This window comes from Balaenoptera ricei, chromosome 7 (assembly GCF_028023285.1).
Source record: "Balaenoptera ricei isolate mBalRic1 chromosome 7, mBalRic1.hap2, whole genome shotgun sequence".
Classification (NCBI taxonomy): Eukaryota; Metazoa; Chordata; class Mammalia; order Artiodactyla; family Balaenopteridae; genus Balaenoptera; species Balaenoptera ricei.
This window is the reverse complement of record NC_082645.1, coordinates 113,160,876-113,184,639: the sequence shown is the minus strand read 5'-3', so window position 1 is coordinate 113,184,639 and position 23,764 is coordinate 113,160,876. Positions and strand designations below refer to the sequence as shown.

Here is a 23,764-nt window from a genome sequence, read left to right as displayed (position 1 = left end):
CTAGCACTTTATAGCTTTTAGACAGTCACCAATGACCTGCCTGCCATTAAAGACAATTTCTAGTCTTCATCACACGTGCGCTCTTGGCAGCATTTGAAGTTGATTACACTCTGCTTTTAAAACCTCTCCTCCCTGTCCTCTGTGGCTTACCAACACCCTATTTTTTTTCTTCCTGTCTCCCTGGTTGCTCCTTCTGTCTCCTTTTTTTCTCATCCTCCTTGAGTGGGCCATTTAAATACTGGGAATTCCTCCAGGCAGAGTACAGGGCCCTCTTCTTCTCATTCTATCATCTCTCCCTAGGTGACCTCACCCACACCCATGACTTTAATTAACACCTAAATGCAGATGCCTCACAGATTCCTATCTCTAATCCAGTTCTCTGACTAGTATATTAAGCAGCCTGCTAGAAGTGTCTCTACTTGGATGTCTCAAGGTACCTCAAACCTAATGCATCTAGAACAGAACTCATGCTCTCGCCCCAAAGCCTATGTTCTTCCCTTGTTCCCTATTTCTGGGAATGAGATGCCACTATTGATGCTCTTATGTCAGAAACTTAGGATTCATCCTCGACTCTTCCCTCTTCCTCACCCTGCCCCGATACCTAATTCATCACCAAGTCCCCAAAATCCATCCATTTATATACTCCACCACCACCACCCAAGTCCCCATAACTCTTCTCTGGACTACTAAGGAGCCTACTGACTGGTTTCCTTGAATCCCCTACAGTCTGTTTTCCACATCACAATTAGAACGATCTGTTCATAACACAAATATGATTAAGATTTGTGCTTAAATCCTTTGTCTTAAAATGCTTAAATCTTTGTGTTTAAAATGCTTCAATTACCTATTGCTCTTAGGATGGAGAAAATTCCCTTTTAACATGGCCCATAAAACCCTGCGTGGTCTGACCCTACCTCTCTGACCTTGCCCTGCACTGCAATTCCTCCCCCACCATCCAAACACCAACACTCTGGCCACACTGGGCTCCTTTCGGGCCCCTGCACACGTGGTTGCCCATATGCCCACAGCGCTCTTTGTGCTCACATTCTGCCCCCCCTCCTGGCCAACTCCCACTCTTCCTTCACTGCTCAGCTCAATGATCACCTCCTCAGAGAAGTCTTTCTAAGTCAATTCTATCATACATTCTACTACTACCTGGTACTTCTTCACAGTGTTTTTCACATCTGTATATAACTCTGCTTTTCCTTGTATTTCTGATTAATGTCTGTTTCCTTCTGTTCCATCAGTAGTCCAGTGCTTGCAGGTGCTCCACACATGCTTGATGAGTGGCTGAACGTGAGTATACGTGATCACTGGGATGTAAAATCCAGATGAACACTGGATGTAGGGAAATGTGATGTTCTCACACCATAAAGTCAAGGAATTCCTCTAAAAAAGTAGTGCAGATACAGGGACCTGAAGGAAGGACACTCTGCAACACCTCACCAAGAAAAGTTAAGGGAATCTACCTGACAGAGTTACAGTGGTGAGCAAGGAACCTAACTCCCTGTTTCCTCAGAGAAAACAGTCTGGAAGGATACACACCAAACTGAGTACAATATGCCTATGGGGAGGGGCAAGAAGAATACTTTCACTTTGCACTTTCTGTATTTCAGATTTGTTTGAATGTTCTACAGTTCATATTTTAATTTTTTAAGAGCAAAATGACAAAGGGAATGAGAGAAATAGATCAAAGTGTTCACGAAGTTGGTAACAATTGGCTTATCTAATTTCTGCTTCTGTTTCCCTCCTTTCACTCCTCCCCACACATCCCCCCTAAATTTTTAAGATTTCTAACAAATAACTAAGTATCGCGTATAGGTCTACACACGTAAATAGGTCTACCAACCACACCTTGAAAACCAGTGCCACAAACACTGCCAGATAGAAAGCTGAAGACTAGAATTGGGCTTAACAGATAAAAGGCTACTCAAACTACTGAGAAGTAGAGAATGGCACTGGGGACAAGTGACTTCCAAACCTGGGTATTCCCATGGTTAGTTACCATTGACACAGGATAATCAGCAGCATGATATAAAAGGAAAACTAAAATTCATCAACTTTATTGTTCATTAACAGTCCTGATACATGAGAGCAATCAAGTTCATATTTCAACTGAGGACTTCTAATTTCATGTATATTTCAACCATTTGTGTGAGTTCTGTTCCCCATTACAAGTTGAACACAATTACAAGTTGATTTTAAAAAAGCTTGAAAAAGAAATAAACATGACCAAATATTACTAAAAGATGATCAGAAAAGCTTACGAAATTAAGTGATTCACCAGAAAAGGTGATGCAGCAAGAATTTACTGAATGAAGACACCACATGCAGAATAAATAAACTTGGCTGTTCTTGTTCAGATTTCCCTTGGTTCCCTTCATCAGCATGCACATTAGTGAGCCTGCCCAGTCCCCCCTCTCTGGTCAGCCTGCATTATGTCAGTATGTTCTCTGCCTCTCTGACCACATCCTCCTTATCTGCCACCTCCCTGCTTGTCCCCTCACACCTACTAAGTAAGCTATTCACACTTACAGCTCCTCACACACTGTACCATGATCAAGCTGCTGAGATCATCATGACACCTAATCCACTGGGCTCCTTAATGACCATGTTACCTGTCCTGTTAAGACTGGACGTTTCAGGGCTGCCGGTGCTCACAGCTCCAGGTCTCTTGCTCCCCTAAACAATGTGGGATGTCCTTTACTGAAGACTTTCTCTACTTCAGCCCCCAGGGTAGAGAAAGTGACGGAACCTGTGCACAGCTGGTTCACTAAAATTCATGCTGCTCAACTGCTTTCACTCCAGCCAGAAACATTCCTTCAAACTGGATTGATTTTTCAACCAGTTACTCCCAGCAGCAAATACTTCAAAACTGCTTCACTTTCCACAACAGAATTTAGTTCTCTTTCTCTGCTCCATATCCGAACATCAGCTTCACCTCCCCCATACTGAAATAAGACTTTCTAATGAAAACATCTTCGACTTCCTTGATCCACCTTGATGTATTTCTGCCATCCTCTGTCTCGACCCTGGAGATACACCAGAATCACCTGGGGAAATTTTAAACAAAGATGCTCGCTCCCCTAAGAGGCTTACTAAATGACAAAAGAAAAATAGTACTTTTACATGGAGACGCCCCTTAACCATGTGATCATCAAGAACGGTACTGAGACTACTGGCCTCGTGTGCCTCCTGAAAGGACCCGCTGCAAAGGGCACGGCATCACTTCTGTGGTCTTTCTTGCCAAAAAGGCATCACCTGCATTGAATCATGAGGAAACATCAGCCAAACCCAAATTAAGGAACATTCTACAAAATAAATGGCCAGTATTTTTCAAAAGTGTCAAGGTCATGAATGTCAAAGACAGACAGAGAAACTGTTCCTGATTAAAGGAGACTAAGTAGATGTTACAACTAAAAGCAACGTGTGATTCTGAATTGGATCTTGGTCCAGAAAAAGGACATTAGCAGACACTGTGGAAATTTGAAAAAAGTCTGTGGATTAGTCAACAGTATTGTATCAATGTTAACTTCCTGATTTGATCATTGCACCGTGGCTACATAAAATGTTAACATCTGGGGAAGCAGGGTGAAGGGTACTCTTCTGCAATCATTTTATCAGTCTTAAAAGCTAATCAATCCTCTTATTTTGCTTTTACTTCACAGGTAAGAGGCAGCCCTCCGTAATCCCCAGGCTGATGGCCTTATGTATGTGTGCTGGCGAAAGGGCCCCTACATGAAAAGGAGGCTGGCCTTGCCTCAAGTCCCCCCTTGCAATTTTGCCAGTTGTGTGGCCTCATGCAAGGTTGCTGGGCCCGACGCCTGGCGGGATCTATTCCATTTCTTAAGATCTCAAATTCCAAATAAAGGTTCTCCCAATTCTCTTCTGCCCCGTCATCGACTCTCACTCTCTCGCCCTGGAGGCTTTGTCTCTGCTCAAGTGACCCCAAATGCTCACACTACTCCCTTCCCCTCTCAGAGCCCATTCCCCCCCCTCCTGCCATTCTCCTCCTGATGCCACAGCAGTTGCTACCTTGTCTCAGCCCCTGGCCTTGCAGTGCTCTATCTTCTCATCTGCACCTCTCATTTCCCTAACATACATTCAAGGGCTTTAGAAAGGGCTTGCTTACACTTCTTTATACCCTCCTCCCTCCAATGTGACTGAGACAGTGATTTACACACGGTCTGACTTCATGATTTTGTTAAATGACTGAATTGTCTAGGACATTTCATCAGTAGAACATGGTGTTCTGAGACACAGATGCTAACACTTATGTGGCCAGTGAGCCTCATATTATGTTTCATGGGTACAGTCTACTAACAGTAGCCAACTGTTTTTATAAATACATGGTGATGAAGAGAAACATGTGAGAGAAGCGCCCCCTCGTGATAAGCCCGCTCACTTGACTGGAAAATGATGCGGACTGTGCCTCACTAACTCACACACCGCTGACTCGTCTAGGTGAGACACACAGAATTTTAAGTTCCTGATTGTCTTCTTGCGGCTTTCGAGAAGTGGTTTACCCTGTATGATTCTACTAAGCAGCCATATATATAGTGGGCGTCTGGGGACACCCAGTTGAGCAGAGTCACAGAGGAAAGAGTCTGAGGCTTGGCAGAGCTTCTCAGAGTCAAGGCCGGGGTAGGGTGCGGGGGAGGCATATGAATCCTGTGCCATGAAGCCTCACTGACTTCCACAAACAGCCAGTTGGTAATGACTTTATTTCTAATTAGTATCTTTAAAAAATACTTAAAAATTAAACAATTTAAGGTACAGGATCTACTTAAGCAGGAACCAATATTCCAAAGTTCACACCTACTACTCTCACCTCACTAGTAGCAATATCAGAACTATACTTCTTCCCCTCCCAGGGTGAGGAGACAAGTAACTACTTCAAAATTTTAAGCGTCGTGCCCATAATGACTTCCCCAATTAGAACTAAGGCTGTGAGACTTCCCACTGCCTGCTTTCTCTTTAAAAAAATACAACGAGGTGGAAAAAAAAGCAACTAGCAAGCCAAACATTTGTACAAGTGGCCTATTTCAAGACTTCCAAAAATTCAGATTTCATACTAAATCTCCTGCCTTAAACCCAATGTTTCCACAGTACCCATCCTTGTACCATTTTACCGTCATCAGTGGCAACCACTCAGATACCAAGTAGTGATACAAAAACAGATTTTTAGAAGACCAGAGGAGCTACTCACTCACCCGCTAATGCTTCCAGACCACATCCCTGACATGCTCGCAGCCCTTATCACCCACTCCTCTTCTGGACCCAACAAGGCCCAACTACTCAGTAGATCCCAAACCGGCCTTACGGTGGGAGGTGTCTAATCACTGATGGAGGTACAGGGTTTATCTGCTGGAATACAACAACACTGGGTCTGCCCTCTCCTTGGCTTCCAATTTTCAATAGATAAAGTTACTTATTAAGCCTAACTTACCAATATATAAAGCACACTTAAACACAGCAAGAGTAAAACGTTTAAAGTATAGATATGGCTAATTCAGAAATTAAAAGGCTAATAACCTTAAAAGAAAATATTCTACTTTATCATAATATTAACTTAAAATGCTGAAACATTTTTCCCCTCCTATCAGAGGCAACGACTTCTAGAAGATACACCGGTAGTGGAAAAAGAAATTGGTACAACTTTATTGGAGGGCAATTTAGCAAAATGTATCAAAAAGCCTTAAAAGGTGCAATCCCTCTGAATCACCCATTATACTTCTAGGGAATTACCCTGGGGAAAGAGATAATTACACAAAGATGTTAAGTACAAGCAGTGCCATTTACAATAGAAAATGATCAGAACTAAAAGTTACCCCACTGAACTGGTTAAATCATGGTGTACCCATAAAACGGAAGATTATGGCAAGCTTTAAAAACAATTAAGTAGATCTATACTGACACACAAAGATGTTAACATTAAAATTAAAAAACAGGGACTTCTCTGGTGGCACAGTGGTTAAGAATCCGCCTGCCAATGTAGGGGACACGGGTGCGATCCCTGGTCCAGGAAGATCCCACATGCTGCAGAGCAACTAAGCCTGTGCGCCACAACTACTGAAGCCCACGCGCCTAGAGCCCGTGCTCTGCAACAAGAGAGGCCACCGCAATGAGAAGCCTGCGCACTGCAACGAAGAGTAGCCCCCGCTCACCGCAACTAGAGAAAGCCTCGCGCAGCAACAAAGACACAACGCAGCCCAAAAATAAATAAAAATTTTTTAAAAATTAAAAAACAAACCAGGACCTAGAATAGCATGACCTCGTGTTTAGTAACTTACCGGCCCCAGAAAGAGAGGGAGAGAGCTAGAATATGCATGAGAATCTGTGAGGATATCCCACTATCTTAACAGTAGTCATTTCATGTGGGAGTGGAATTAGGATGAGCTTTATTTTTCCTTTTATACTCTGTTGAATTTTCTGAATTTTTGGAATGAACATATTACTAAAACATAATACTTCATGTAGACAGAAGTATAGAAATCAATTAAAACTATCAGGCTTAATGAAGATCTCTTGCACACACATATGTACCCACACACCCACGCTCCCACATTACCTACAGAGTGCTTACAAAAAGGGAAAGAGGGAGAAGCTGCAAATTTCGGCCTCCTCTCCCCTCACGTAATGGTTTCAAACGAACAGGACTTCGTCAAAAAGATACTGAAGTAAAGAGGAAGAATCTGATGACTCTAAGGTTTTGAGCCAGAAAGGCAATATTTCTTAAACCAGTCAGTCAGGAAGAGAGAGACCAATTCTGGGGCAGAGAAAATGAATTCTGAGTTGAATATGTTAAGTCTGAAGGGATGCTTCAGCATGGAATCACAATATCCTAAGTGTTGAAGAGATGTCAGAGGTCATCGAAATCAGTGGTTTTTAAGTGCTTTTGAGGCCACTGATAATCACACTTCCTAATCCTGCTGCCATCATTTTTCAAAGTAAAGATCTTGTGTAGAACCCTAATATACAAATAAGGATAAGGTAAAACTGAAAAAGTGGACGAAGGGAGAAAGAACACCTGAAACCATGGCCTGCCTGCTTCTCCAGAGCACCCTTTGCACGTTTGTGGAACATTAAGTTTAAAAGCAAAACAAGAATATTACTCAGCCATAAAAAAGAATGAAATAATGCCATTTGCAGCAACATGGATGGACCTAGAGATTATCATACTAAGTGAAGTTAAGACAGAGAAAGACAAATATCATATGATGTCACTTCTATGTGGAATCTAAAAAAATGATATAAATGAACTTATTTACATAACAGAAACAGACTCACAGACATAGAAAACAAACTTATGGTTACCAAAGGGGACAGTGCGGGGAAGGGCAGAGCGATAAATTAGGAGTTTGGGATTAACACATATACACTACTATATATAAAACGGATAAACAACAAGGACCTACTGTACACTACAGGGAACTATATTCAATATCTGTAATAACCTATAATGGAAAAGAATCCGAAAAAGAATATACACGCACATATATATATCTGAATCACTTTGCTGTACACCTGAAACTAACAGAACATTGGAAATTAACTATACTCCAATTTTTAAAAATGGTTAAAAAAAAAACCTTAAAAAACAAGGTGAAACAAACACAAAACAACACTTTCCTTGCACACCACACCCCGATTTCTAATGAAATAAGAATCCTGCTATAATCTGTCTCATCAGAAGTATCTTATCAGGACTTCCCTAGTGGCGCAGTGGTTAAGAATCCACTTGCTAGTGCAGGGGATACGGGTTCAAGCCCTGGTCCGGGAAGATCCCACATGCTGCAGAGCAACTAAGCCTGTGCGTCACAACTACTGAGCCTGCGCTCTAGAGCCCGCACGCCACAACTACTGAAGCCTGCGAGCCTAGAGCCCGTGCTCCCCAACGAGAAGCCACTGCAATGAGAAGCCCGCACGCTGCAACCAAGACCCAATGCAGTCAAAAATAAATAAATAAATAAATAAATTAAAAAAAAAAGTATCTTATCAAGTTTCTTTAGATATGTAGGTAGCTCTCTTTTTGTGGGTCATATGGTCTTTGTCACAACTACTCAACTCCGCCACTGCAGCAGGAAAACAGCCACAGACCATGTGTCAATGAATGGGTATGGTTGTGTTCCAATAAAACTTTATTTACAAAATCAAGTAATGGGCTGACCTGGGTCACAGTTTATTCACTCATGCTCTGAAAAATATCTGGTGGGTAGAAGGAAAGGCCAAAGGATATGTGAACCTGAAGTTAAATGTGGACACCCATCAAATCCTTTCAATCCTCCCTCAGAAATCTAGTCTCACATCTTGCTTCTCCTCCTTACCCTTAAGCTTTCCTTGTCATCAGAGTCCTCTTATCAAGTTAATCTTCTGCCATTATGTCCATCTTTACAACACTTCCAATCTCACCCCATCTCTGACTTTGAAACATTACTAGTGGGAATGTAATGGGAAAGAGGTTGGTGGTTTTCTTATAAAACTAAACATGATCTTACCCAAGAATTGTACTCTTGGGCATTTATCGTACAGGAAGGAAAACTTATGTTCACACAAAACCTGTATGAAAATGTTCATAGTAGCTTTATTTGTAATAGCCCAAACTGGAAACAGTCTAGATGTCCTTCAAAGGGTGAATGGTTAAACATTTACCCTATGTACACACTATGGTACATTCATGGAATGGAATACTACTCAGCAATCAAAAGTAATTATTGATATTCACAACTACTTGCACAGATCTATGGGGAATTAAGCTGAATGGGCAAAAAAGCCAATCTCAAAATGTTACATACTATAGGATTCTATTTACAAAGCATTCTTGAAATAACAGAATTATAGGTTGGGAGAACAGATTAGTGGTTGCCAGCAAGGGTTAGAAATGGGGGATAGGAGATGGGTGTGGCTATAAAGGGATAGCAAGAGGGGGCCTTGTGGTTATGGAAGAGCTCTGCATCTTGATTGTGGTAGTGGTTACACGTGTGATAAAACTGCACAGAGCTACACACATACACTCACAAAACTGTAAAGCTGGTGAAATGTGAATAAGGCTTGTGGACTATACCAATGTCAACTTCCTGGTCTTGATACTGTATATAGTTAGGTAAGATGTTACCATTGTGGGAAACTGGGTGTAAGGTACATGGGCTCTCCCTGTATACTTTTTTGCACCTTCCTGTGAATTAAAAATTATTTAAAAATAAAGATTTAAAACAAAGCAGGACAACAACAACAACCACAGATTTCTTCAGTTCCCTCGGTCTATCTTTCAGTTGTATATAAGGCGCTTTTCAATCTACCACAATCTACATCTCTAGTTTCACTTCCTACCATTCTCCTCTAGTAACTCCTATAGTCACCCTAAACTTGTCACTGTTTTCTGGATATGCCATACTTTAGTCTGTTTCACATTCTGTTCCCTCTCACTCTCTGCCTGCCAAACACCTTTAAACCACTTCAAATGTCACCTAATGCTATCTAATGTACCCATCTCTGACAGAGGTAGTAACTGCTTTATCCTCTTGGTTCCCACAGAATTTCACTCATACCTCCACCAAGTATCTACGCTATATTATATTATTTTACATACCTATTTCCTCTACTAGATTATAAACTCCTTAAGAACAGGGACAAAACTTGATCCATGTGTCCATCTACCTGCCAATATATATATATAGGGGCACTAAAATGTCTATGGATTCGATCAAGTTGGGAATCTTTTGCAAAAGATGACAGTGGAAGTGATATCAGTAATTACTCCTATTGTTATCTTTTGCAAAAAAACTGTCCTGCTAACTACCGTTAAGGATGGAACTCAGCATAAGGAAACATAATTCAAATGCGAATCATTCTTTAGAGTCATCTTTTTAAGAAACAATTTTGAAATGATTAAGCAGAATTTTCCTTGCTTCTGTTCCCTATTAGTTTACACAATCAAGTTTATTATAATTTACATGTAACTAGTTATTATTATTGAGAAATGCCTCAAAGAACCCAGATTTTTTTGAGGAGGAGGGGGCTTAAATCATTTATTATTTTGTCTTATATTCTTCTCTTTTTTTGAGTTTCTTTATACCCACTCTGTAGCAAAAGAATCATTTTAAACAGCCCTCTAAATATATACCAATCTATTTTACTGCCTTAAATATTAATTCATTCTCAAAAAGGGATTAGATGATCTCATTAAAAAAAGGAAGTTCTTAAAGTAAATTAAGATAAAGGATGTGAGATGGAATCCAAGAGTAAACTGAGAAATATTGCTGGTACCAAATACTTAATAATGAGACCAATTCTATTATCATATAATTTCTAAATTAAAAAAGAATCCTACACATATATGTGCCTCTCTACTAAAGAAAATGTCTGAGTATACTAAGCTGAAAGATCATGGACTAAAAAAAAACCTATTAATAACCTTCTGGTGTCAAAGATTACTCTAAACAAGTTTAGTAACCATGAGTCACTGTTAAATGGCTATGCTATGAAAAGGCTATTCCCTTCCCCCCTCTTAAATATGTCAGCAAACTTACTCCTCTCATGAAATGAGTGAATATAGCTATTCAACACTGTGAACACATGCATTCACAGTGATGAAGGGAACCAAGGATAAGCTGAGCAAGGCAGCTATACCTTCTTTACATAGCATGCAGTGGGCAGAGTGTGTAACCAGTCATTATGTATGCAGATCTATGGGGCTGTCAGCAATGAAAGAACAAATTCCACTCCAACCCACTCCCATGCCCCAATTACCTAAAAATGGGAATGGTAAGATAAACCGTGTTTTCTAAAAGTATAAGGAAAGTAGTTTTCAAATTCTTTAAAAGGTATGGCACAGTCCCTAAGGGAGTAATCTATTTGTATTATAGACAAGTCTTAATATGGCAACTGTGTACCATACAGAACATGTAAAAACATCAACACACTACAAAGAAAGAAAGAAACACTCAAACGTTATATTTATCATTTTGTCTACAAGATCACAAGAAATGAATGAGAAAATGCCCATGGATATAATGAATAAAGCAGAAACAGACAAAATTTTACCATGGGTTTGGCAGAGCTAGGAGTGAATACCACCTCTGATTCTAATATAACAGGTGTCCTAGGAAACAAGAGCTTTCTTCATGTGGATCATGAGAATAATAACAACAAATAATTCTACCTCAAAATAAGACGGAGGCCTATTCTCTACAAAGGCACCTTGCAAAATATGGCATTGGATATAACAATGTGTCAATCGTACAAAGCTTGAATTCCTTCTAAAAGACCTGAGTGACCACCTAGCCCACACCAATACACATCCAGAGACAGGAACCTTGCGATCTCCCATGGAAGCCAACTTCCACTTATTATTTTCCCTAATATCAGGATGAAATTGGACTCCCTGTTTTTCCTCCACTCACGGGGCCTTAATTCTATCTCCTGTCACTGTCTGGAAGCTTCCCTTATCTAATATTAGATGATCCCCTAAAAACATTTTACTAAGAGCTCTAGGGCTCAAATTTTATTCTTTCTCTACATCACATCTCCAGTTCATTCAACTGTTTCTTATGGCAGAACTTTGAATTTCTGTACTAACCTGGTCACTCCCCTCTCCATACACTCTGGTTTCTCTACATCCTCAAATACGGACTTATCTACACAGAGCAGAAGATGATCACTTTGAATTTAGTGTTTTTCTATTATTGAAACCTAGGTTTTCAATAGTCTTTTTTAGGTGCTTTATTACATGATCTATTTATTCTCAGGGCAAACATCTGTGGTTTCTAAGCCACCTATATCTCAGTTGGTACACGGAGAGTCTTTTTCTCTCTTCATTGAGTTATAATTAACATACAACAAAGCACACATATTTAAAGAGTACAATTTGATAACTTTGGTCTTATGTACACACCTCTGAAGCCCTCGAGACAGTGAACATGCCCATCACCACCATGATTCCACTGTAATCCTCTCATACCACCAACCCCACTCTAACCCTCCACATACATCCCTGCCAACCCCAAAGCAATCACTGATCTGTTTTCTGTCATTATGGCTATTCACAGAGTTTTATATAAACAGAATCATACATTATGTACTCTTTATAGTCTGGCTTCTTTCACTCAACACAATTATTTTGAGATTCGTTCATGTTGTTGTGTACAGCAATAGTTCATTCCTTTTTATTGCTGAGTAGTATTCTGTTCTATGGATGTGACACAACTGGTTTATTCACACACCTGGGCAATTTCCTGTTTTGGATATTCCAAATAAAGTTGCTATGAACATTTATGTAGAAGTCTTTGTATGGACATATATTTCTTGTTCTCTTGGGTAAATACCTAGGAGTAAAATGGCTAGATGTAAGTTTAGCTTTTCAAGAAACGGCCAAACTTTGTTCCAAAGTGGTTGTATTATCTTACGTCCCTACCAGCAGTTCCATTTGCTCTGCATAACCACCAGCATTTGACATAGCCAGTATTCTCAATTTTAGCCATTCTGATAGGTGTGAAGTGGTATCTCATCATAGCTTTACTTTGCAAATTTCCTAAGATTAATATCTTTTCAAGCGCTTATCTGAAATCTGTGTATCAACTTTGGTGAACTGTATATTTAATCCATTTTTTTACTGGATTGTTTTCTTTTTGAGAGTTCTTCACATATTCTCGATGTAATCTTTTATCAAATATATGCTTTGTAAAAATTTTCCTCAGTCTGTGGCTTGTCTTTTCATGCTTTCAACAGTGTCTTCCGAAGAGTTGAAGGTTTTAGTGTTGGTGAATTCCATTTTATTATTTTTTTCTTTTATTGAGTATGCTTTTGGTGTCGTATCTAAGAATTCTTTGCCTATCCCAAGGTCATGAAGATTTTTCTCCTGTTCTCTAGAAGCTTTATAATTTTAGGTTTTACATTTAGTTGTGTGATCCATTTTGAATCAATTTTTGTATATGGTATGAGGCATGGGTCCAACATATTTTTTGCACATGTGGCTATCAAATTGTTTCAGCACCAATTGTTGAAACTACTGTCCTTTCTCCACTGAATTGCGTTCTCACCTTTGTCAAAAATTTTTCATACATGTGTAGGTTTCCTTCTGGATTCTCTATTCTGTTCTACTGATCTATTTGTCTATCTAATATGTCTTTATGTTGATATCACACTGCTTTGATTACTCCAGCTTTATAATTCTTGAAATCAGATGGTGCGAACCCTCCAACTTTTTGTTCCAAGTTATTTTATTCTAGGTCTTTTGCATTTCCATATAAATTTTAGAACCAACTTGTCAATTTCTATTAAAAAGTCCGCTGGGATTACAATGAAGTTATAAATCATTTGGGAGGGAACTGACATTTTAACAATATTGAGTCTTCCAACCCATGAATAAGGTGTATCTCTCGCTTACTTAGGTCTTTCAACTCTTAGCAATATTTTGTAGTTTTTAGTGTGCAGGTCTTTCATTTCTTTCGTCAGAGTATCTCTAAGTGTTTCATATTTTTTGATGCTATTCCAAATGATACTCTTAAATTTCAACTTTGCTTTTGTCATTGCTACTACAGAGAAATACAATGGCTCTTTGTATATCAATATTATAACCTGTAACCTTGCTAAACTCATACAGTAGCTCAACTACCTTCTTTGTAGATTACTTCAGCATTTCTGAGTAGGTGATCATGTCATCAATATAGTTTTTACTTCTTTCTTTCCATGCCTTTTATTTCTTTTTCTTGCCTGACTGCATAGTCTGCAATCTCCAAGTACAAAGTTGAATAGAAGAGGTGAAAGTGGACATCCCTGTCTTATTCATGATCTTAGAGATAAATGAAATGAGCCTTTCACCATTACGTATAATGCTATCTGTAGGGGTTTTTTTAAACATCTTTATTGGAGTATAATTGCTTTACAATGGTGTGTTAGTTTCTGCTTTATAACAAGTGAATCAGCTATACATATACATATATCCCCATATCACCTCCATCTTGCATCTCCCTCCCACCCTCCCTATCCCATCCCTCTATGTGGTCACAAAGCCCAGAGCTGAACTCCCTGTGCTATGCACCTACTTCCCACTAGCTATTTTACATTTGGTAGTGTATGTATGTCCATGCCACTCTCTCACTTCGTCCCAGCTTACCCTTCCCACTCCCCCTGTCCTCAAGTCCATTCTCTACCCATAGGGTTTTTATAGATGCCCTTTACTAGGTCAAGGAAGTTCTCTTCTATCTTAGTTTGCAGAGTTTTTATCAGGAATGCTAAAATTTGGTTTAGAATTTTTGCATCTATGTTCATGAGGGATATTAGTCTATCGTTTTCTTGTAATGTCTTTGATTTGGGTATCAGGATAATCGTGGACTCATAGAATGAGTTAAGAACTATTCTTTCCTTTTAAATTTTCTGGAAAAGTTTGTGTAGAAATTGTGTTATATTTCCCCTTAAATGTTTGGTAGAAATCTCTAGTGAAGGCATCTGTGCCTAGATTTTCCTTTGTGGGAAGATTATTAACTAAATTTTGAATTACTTTAATAGATACAGGGCTATTAAGGTTATCTATTTTTTTCTTGAGTTGAGCTTGAGCCATTTGTGTCTTTCAAGGAATTTGCCTATTTCATCTAAGTTGTCAAATTTGTTGGCAAATAGTTGTTCATAATATTTCCTTATTACCCTTTTAATACCTGTAGAATCTGTAGTGATGTCAGCTCTCTTATTCCAGATATTGGTCAGCTCTCTTATTCCACTCTCTTATTCTCTTATTCTAGATATTCCAGATATTTTTCTCCTGATAAGTCTTAGCTAGATTTTATCAATTTTATTCAACTTCTGATAGAACCAGTTTTGGTTTTATTGTTTTCTCTGGCTTTTATTTAACTAATTTCTGCTTTGATCTTTATTTATGTCCTTTCTCCTTACTTTGTAATTTGCTCTTCTTTTTCTACTTTCTTAAGGTAGAAGCTGAGACCTTTCTTCTTTTCTATCATATGCATTTAGTGCTATAAAATTTCTGAGTAATGCTTTAGCAACATCTCACTAGCTCTGATGTGTTTTTATTCCACTCAAATAACTTTGATCCATGAGTTATTTATAAGTATGATATTTAGTTTCCAAATATTTTGGAATATTTCCAAGGCTCTTTCTGTTATTGATGTCTAATTTAATTCCGTTGTGATCAAAGGTATACGTCACATACATTTAGCCTTTTACTAGCTGATTTTCTGCCTACTTCTTCTATCAGTCATTGAGATTGGGGTACTGAAATCTCCAATTATAATTGTGGATTTGACTGTTTCATCTTCTAGTTTTATCAGTTTTTGCTTTGTTTTATTTTGCTTTATTTTAAAGCTGTTATTAGGTGCATAAACATTTAAGATTGTTATATACCTTGGATTAACTAACCCCTATTTTATCATGAAATAACTATCCTGGATAATATTCCTTGCTCTGAAATCTATTTTTGTCTGATATTAATAGAGCCCCTCCAGTTTTCTTTTGACAAGTGTTAACATGGTATATCTTTCTCCATCCTTTTACTTGTAACCTAATTGTGTCATTGTCTTTAAAGTGCATTTCTTGTAGGTACATATAGTTAGGATTTTTTCTCTTTTTTTTTAACCATTTTTTAAAATCGAAATATAGTTCATTTACAATGTTGTGTTAGTTTCAGGTGTAGAGCAAAGTGATTCAGTTATATATATATATATATATAATATTCTTTTTCAGATTCTTTTCCATTATAGGTTATTATAAGATATTGAATACAGTTCCCCGTGCTATACAGTAGGTCCCTGTTGTTTATCTGTTTTATATATAGTAATGTGTGTATGTTAATCCCAAACTCCTAATTTATCCCTGCTATACCCCCTTTGGTACCCATAAATTTGTTTTGTATGTTTGTGAGTCTATTTCTGTTTTGTAAATAAGTTCATTTATATCATTTTTTTTTTAGATTCCACATAAGTGATATCATATGATATTTGTCTTTCTCTGTCTGACTTACTTCACTGAATAGGATAATCTCTAGGTCCATCCAGATAGAACTTTTTTGTCCAACCTGACAATCTCTGCCTTTTAATTGGGGTATTCAGACTATCTATACTTAATGTGATTATTGATATGGTACATTTGAGTTTATCATCTTGCTATTTGTTTTCCATTTGTTCCATCTGTTCCTTAATGCCATTTTCCCCTCTTTTTCTGCCTTCTTTTGGTTTAATCAAATATTTTTAGTGATTATGTTGTATCTTCTCCTTTGGTATCTCATCTGTTTAGACCCTAGTACAGAGCTATACTTTTATCTGTACTGCATTTTATCAGTTACAATCATGTCCTTCCTCCAACTCCTGCCCCACTACCCCCAGCTAATTGACCCTTCTTTGGTGCCTGATTTAGTCACCTATAGAGTTTTCTATCCTTCTCCAATTTTTATCAGTCACAAGCTCTGCTAATTAAACCTTTTAATTCTCCTCAGATAAATCAGTGACAATAAATGTTATTAAAAGTTTAAAGTTGGGGACAGTATCCTGCAACAGATCACCAAAACCCTGCCTAGGTGCTCAGAGTTATCCACTAATCAGATCCACTGGGTATAATTATTCATCCAATCATGAAAAGTGTCCACTAAGCATCCTGAACTACAGGGAAAGATAATTAATAAACACAAAACTATATGGAAGATACTAGGACCAACAGGGTAGATCTCTTGAGAAGGGTCATTTATCTCACTATTTCTGTGGGTGGTAGCACTACAAGGGAATGTGATACTTGGCCACCATCATAAAATTCAGAAGATACCTGGCTGGGATACCCTCTTATTGGTCATAAACTCAACATACAAATTATTACAACACTCTCAGTAATACATGTTTTATCCTATTCAGTAGAAATTAAGAGTTTAGAAGAGTTACAAGTTGACAGAACTATGTTAACTCAGTATTCCATTTTCAATAAATAAAAAATAATTATTGAGCTGTCTTTGGAAGGCTTATGTTCTAACAGAGGGAAGAACTAGTAAAAAAAAAAAAAAAAAAATCATTAAGTATATTAAAGATGTTACGTGATACACAGAAAACCAGAGCAAGACCGGGGGAACAGGAATGCCGGGGACTAGGCTGCATTTTAAATAGGGGGTTGGGTGAAAAGTGACATTTAAGCTAAGACTTGAAGGAAATAAGGGAGTTAGCCAAGTAGAGAGTTGGGGAAAGAACATTCTAGGTAAAGGGAACAGCCCAATGCAAAAGCCATAAGGCAGGAGTGTGACTGAAGTACACGAGGAAAAGCAAGCCAATGTGGGGGGAATACTAGGAGAAGGGACCATTGAGGTCACGGGCCTGACTGACCAAGGCAAGGGTGGGCATTTATTTTTTGGCAAAAGCACCAGACAGGAAATATTTTAAGCTTTATAGGCCACATAAAGTCTCTGTTGCATAATCTTCTTTGCTTTTTAAACCAACCTTTTAGAAATGTAAAAACCATTCTTAGCTCATGAGCCTTACAAAAACAGGCCTAGGCAGGATTTGACCTGTAGAACTTAGTTCAGCCTTTGTAAGGATTCTGACTTTTACTCTAAGGGAAATATTATTTGACTCACGTTTTGAAAGAATCACTATGGCTGTGGAAAGGCAAGGGAGACCAGTTAGAAGAACACTGCAGTAATCCAGAGCAAAGATAATGGTAGCTCAGACCCAGGTGGTGACTAAGAAAATGGGGTGAAATGGTCATTAGAGTCTGGCTTTTTAACACCCCCCTCCACCCCCGCAATAAAGTGGATGTATTTGCTCATGAATTGGATCTGGGAAGTGTGAAAGGAGTCACGGATGACTCAAGACTTTTGGTCTGAACAACTAGAAGGATGGCATATCATTAACCATGATCGGAAAGACTGTGAGTGGATGTGTGAAATGTGTGTTTTTGCTTCAAAACAAAGTAGAATTCAGAGTCCTTAAATTCCAGCATAACTTTGTAGCTACTTTATTAACTCTTCCAGAACTTCAGAATTATTTTTTGTCAAGGTACAAAAAGATCCTGCTGTGATTTGAATGGAACTGCTTTAAGCTTAAAAATTAATTTGATAAGAAATGGCATCTTAACTATATTCCATCCAATAACATGGACGAAGTATTCTTTTGTACCTCTGAATAAGGTTTTATAGTTCTCTTCATATAGGTTCTGTGTACTTCCTGATGAAAGTATTCCCAGACACCTTATTTTTTTGTTGTTGCTACTGTAAATAAAATACGTTTTTTAAAAAAATTACAATTTCTAGATCGTTTTGATGGTATTTAGGGAAGCTATGAATTTTGTATTTAGCTGCCCTAGTGAACTCTCATTTTCACACTGATTCTCTTGTGTTTTGTAAAGATATATGAATATCTCAACATTGTAATTTCCCCTCTTTATTTGAAATAGCTGTGTTTTTTATTTCTAAACCGTTTCTTTATGCATTGCCTAGAATTTCCAGAACAACTCTAGATAACAAGTCATAGCAAGCACCCTGGTTTTAATGGGGCTACATTCAAGTTTTCAGTCTTAAGTATGATGACAAAGTTGTTTTTCATGGTTTTTAATTTAGAGGTTATATTTTCATCTTTCCATTGTTTTCAGGTCTCATTCCCTCTTCACCATTTGCATTAGTGCTATTTCCTTCTGAATCTTGATAAGACAGTGAAATCAGAAAGTTCAGGGTTTTCCTCCTTATTTCTAATCTATTTCAGGATAAGTAATTTGCATTGATTGCTCTTCAATCTTCAGAGCTGTCCCCTTCCCTTGAAATAAAATTTATTTTTCATAAATTCAACTAATTTTCTTTGCTTTATTTAGCAGGAGGTCTATTCTTGCTTAGGTTTACAGCAGGAATTCTCAACCTCTGTGTTACCGAAAAAGGTTCCCTGAGACCCTTTCAAGGAGTCCATGAGGTCACAACTGTTTTCATATCAATGTAAACACATAATTTGCCTTTTTCCACTGTTGCCATTTGCACTGATGGTGTTGACCTCTAGCCTGAGTCAAGGCAGTGACAACAAACTGTAGTAGTTATCGTAGTTTTCATCATCACGCACTCAGCTTAAAAAAACTGTTTCACTTAAGAGTGTCATGAGAAAGCAGGAAAAAAATTCATTTTATTAAATTTTGACCTCTGAGTATACATACAACTTGGTGTGATAAACAGGAAGTACACATAAAGCACCTTCTGCCCCTTACTGAAATATGACTGCTTGTCTTGAAGAAAAGTACTTGTATGATAATGTTTGAGCTATGAGCTGAACAAACTATTTTCTTTATGGAACATCACTTTTCCTCGAAAGAAAAACTGACAAATTATTCAGGCTTGTATATTTGGCAGACATTTTCTCAAAAATAAACAAAGTGAACCTGTCTCCTTAAGGAAAACAACCAACAAACAGTATTTGTTGCCAGATTTGAATTTTGAAATTTGAATACAACATAAGTAAGTTTGACCACTTTCCAAAACTTACACTTTTCTGATGAGATCACAGTGGTGATATTTTAAAATGTGAATTTTTGATATTGAATAACGTGTCAATGTTTTGGAAGATGTATGTAACTCAGTGATCCAATATTTTCTAAATGACCAGTGCATGTTACAAAGTCATGCATGGATAAAGGACCTTTTCAAAGTACAGAGTACGAAAAGTTCATTTATACAGTTTGAGTCTATTACAACCAAGAAACTATCAACTGTTGAATTTTGCTGTGGTATTAAAAAATATTCAAAATTATCTGAAAGGCTATTAAAATACTCATCTCTTTTCCAATTATGCATCTGTATAAGGCCAGATTTTCTTTATATACTTCAACCAAAATAACATAACAGCCATCTTTAAAAGAAGTTAGTTTCATCATATTATTAACATTTATCTACATCTCTTACTAAGGTATGCAAGAAACCGTCTAGAATTTCCATGGAAGATCTACAGTAAAGTTGAATTATAGAAAATTTCACTAACTGTAGATTGCTTCCAATGACAGAAAGATATAACTAATAGCCTATAATTACAAATCTTAATCCCATGTGTGTGAAATTCCTTTCTTTATAAGAATACAGGTAAACCACAGTCTTAGACTTAAAAAGATGGTAGAAATTAAGCAGTTTAAGTGTCAACTCAAAACAAAAAACAACCTGCTAAAATAAAAGATAGGATGGAAAATCCTGTTCCAATCAAACACTCATCCAATGAATCATCAGGCATCCAGCCCATGGGAGACAGGTACTGTGGAGGGCACAGGTGGGCCAGAAATGACACATGGGTCAAAGAGCTCAAGGTCTAGTAAGGAAGACAAAAATATGACACAAATAAAATCATGTTGAAGATGGCAGCACTCCTGCCATTTCCAAAGGAGGTGGCCAAATGGTAGATTCATTTTAGAGGGTAAGGGTAAGGCCAAGAGAGGGAGTACTCTGGGAAGCCATATGGGAAAAAGAAATGAATTGGGTGGTTCTGAAAAATGAATGGGGGCTGAGGGGAAAATGGTGCAGGGGTGCAAACAAGACAAAGACAGTATGGCTGATTGTTTGCTATTAATTGCTTTCAATGAACAGAGACAAGCTGAGATTGTTAGAGCATACAGAAAAAGGGAGAAAGGGGTTGAAATTCACCTAGAGAAGCACAGGCCAGGTCACAAAGGGTCTTGTGTGCTATGTGAGAAGGCTGAACTGAAGGTTTAAAGCAGGGGAGATATTTCAGAAAGAGCCCTAAAGAGGCTATTGCTAAGGTCCATAAGAAAGGTCATGAGAATTTTCGTGAAGTAGGAATGGAAGTCAGGATCAATTCATAAACCCCTTAGGAAGTAGGGGTTCATAGTATTTATTGAAAGATGATTTTTTTGGGGGAGGGGGTACAGATTGGTATGAAAGTCAGGTTTTGGACTGTGGTGACTGTGTAGAAGAAGATACTTGTCATGGATACAGAGAACACAAAAAGAAAATCAGGAAGGTTATCTCCCTAAGAGGACTACCAGTGGAAACACTGATTTCAGAAATGAGATAAACTACATCAACAATGCAAAAAAAACCCCCGAAATTTAAATAAACCATTTGAAAACCTCAAATGAAAAACTGAGAAAAAAGTTAAAAATATATTTGTTAGATGGTAGTATAGGAGAAAACACGTGGTGTTTAAGCACCAGCAAATGCCACTTTAGGACTAAATTTTAAAAACCCCAAATAAACCCAAATTGGGATTTACTGATTTTTAGAAATCACCTCATAACTTGTCTTACATTTGCTCCTAATCAAAAGATTAAAAATATAAAATAAAGCCAAATACATACCTTTTCTGCTTTTTTGTCAGAAATGTCCTGCTTTTCCAGCACGGCCATGCTCTCCTTCAGGTTCTTCACGATGTCTGCAGGGGATTTGTGCGATTTTCCAAATGGGAACGGCATGGCGGCAGCGACCGGCGCCTCACTGCGCTCTGCCTGCTTCACCTGGGGACACAGCACAGGGTACAAGTGAGAAAAAGTGAGGTGGATAGAAGACATACTTTCTAAACCCTAATCTGAGAAGAAAAACAGTGTGAGAAAGTTACTTTACATCGCTTTCAAAATCAGTACTAGGAAACCCACAAATATATGAGAAATGATAATAAAATTACAGAACACTTTGTACTTCTCAAAAACCTTTTTAATCCCCCGCTCTCCTAACCACCCATTTGAGGAGGAACATGACGGTGCTGATGATGGAGGGCAACTAGCACTGCCAGGCCCCCTATTAAGCAATTGAATCCATCACCTATGGGATCTTTTCAAACAATTCCCCGAGGACATTATTCTACTCCCATTTACAGGTAAGAAACTGCCTCAAGGTACTCAGGGGTAAAACCAGCTCAGGTCTGTCTTGAGCCAAAGCGTCCTTCCTTAATCACCACACTATACCTCCAATTAATAGATATCTCTATTTTACAGTTGAGGAAACTGAGGTAAAAAGTTAGGTAAGGAGCTTAGCCAAAAAGCACTAGCAACAGACCCACTCTCTAGGTCTCTCCAGATGCGCCTTTTCCAGTGTTCATGCTGATGCTGCTTCCTCCTAAGCATCCTGTGGGTACACCCTTCCTCCTCTTCGGTCAGTTCTATGGTCTCAGGGCTGGAGAGAACCTTGGACAGAGCCTTGGACAAATCTCCCATCAGGTCCTCAAATTCTTTAAGTGATGGTTTCAACGTGTACTTTTTCTGCCTGGATATGACTATATCCCATGAAGGAACTCACTGGACAAATTCTGGGGACAATGAACTTCTGGAAGTTCTTAAAATTTTGCAGGTAGCAGAAAACAACATTTCAACCACATAAACCACAATATTACATCATGCAAGAGGACATCAACTATTCCAAAAAGTCACCATGAAAAAACAAAGTTAACAAGATAAACAATGAAAGTAACTTGGGAACATGTCAGAAGTCACAATTTCTCTCACTAAATAAACTAAAAGAAGTTACACCCAGAGGCATTAAACAATCTCATATAAGATACCAAAAGACAACACTTTTCCGAAGAACCTTATAGATCACTTAGATGAGTGATTTTCAAACTGTGAGTTCCAAACTCCTATATTTAACCATCCCTGGCACCCACTGCCCACCTCTGCCAAAGTGGGGAGAGGTGGGTCTCAGATACCTCAACCTTACTTTGGTTTTTTTTCCCCATCAACATAAAATATCTCTGTTGAATAGCATCGTAACACTTCCTTTGACCTATGCCTAAGACTTCACTGGAAGAAAGTATTGGAATGTTTTTTCTCTAAAGTATGAGATACAGTGAACTGCATATCTGTTTACAAATAAACATTTAGGGGAAAAGAACGTGCAAATGAATGCTAACAAGAAGCTTACAACTAAATCATGAACAAGTATGTTATTTCTTGACATGTTTTGATATGATCTGTTTTGACCAATCTCTATACCCAAATATCACCTATATAGTTCACCTTCTGTCAGCTTATAAATCCTCTTTTGATCACATTAAAACCACATCTTCATTAACCAAAGTGAAATGTCCTCAAACACAGGTTCTAAATTTACTTCTAAATATTTTTTCTACGACAAGAAGTTTGGATCAACTATAGGTGGCTGTTATATTTTCTCTCTGATTACCTGGCAAGATGGGACCCAAATTCTGGATCATTCTTTTCCATTACTTTTTTCTTTTTATTTATTTTTTAAAATTATCTTATTTTATTTTTTTGAAGAAGGGTAGGGGGCAGTGCAGCCTGCTTCTCTATAAACAGAGTGGATTCACACTCACGATAAGTCCTATGAAAATATAATCTTCCCTACTGGTACTCCACAAATAATAGCAGTGATGCTACAAGTCAATGCTGGGTAAAGGGTGGGAATGTTTAATGGTATTTTGCAGGAAATGTTAGGGTGCCATACAACAGAGGTATTTTCAGCTCTGGCTCAATGGTGGAAGAAGTGACTTTCCAGGGCAAAGGGGGTTTTAAAAAGTCCTACCACACACCAAATAGTGGTCATAGCAAAAAGAGTACAGCTGCAGAAGAGAATACATATATAAAATGCTTTTGTGAGGGAAAGGGGAAGCATGACACACTCATTCCTCTTAATTAATACACTAGGCAGCCAAGATTCTGCAGAACATATAAACTAATAAAACTATACTTTGAGGAAATACAGTTAGTAACAAGTCCCCAAAACAAGAAGTGGACACTCCTCAGCGGGCTCCAATCCAATCCCAAAGCTGAAGCTGTTCATGACATGCTTCTATTTTCTCTCTGCCCTCCCCGCCCCTCATACACGCGCTTTAAATATTCTTTTGATTTA

The 23,764-nt window shown here is 38.2% G+C and overlaps 1 protein-coding gene across 3 annotated transcripts in view; it reads right to left on the bottom strand.

The window, feature by feature from the left end:
• Positions 1-23,764, bottom strand: part of CAB39 (calcium binding protein 39) — an 87,807-nt gene that overhangs the window by 29,685 nt on the left and 34,358 nt on the right. For all 3 annotated transcript variants that reach the window (XM_059928913.1, XM_059928914.1, XM_059928915.1), the window contains exon 2: positions 21,262-21,417. In XM_059928913.1, the coding sequence (XP_059784896.1) occupies positions 21,262-21,375 (114 nt within the window). In that variant the 5' untranslated portion in view covers positions 21,376-21,417. The remainder of the gene's footprint in view (positions 1-21,261; positions 21,418-23,764) is intronic.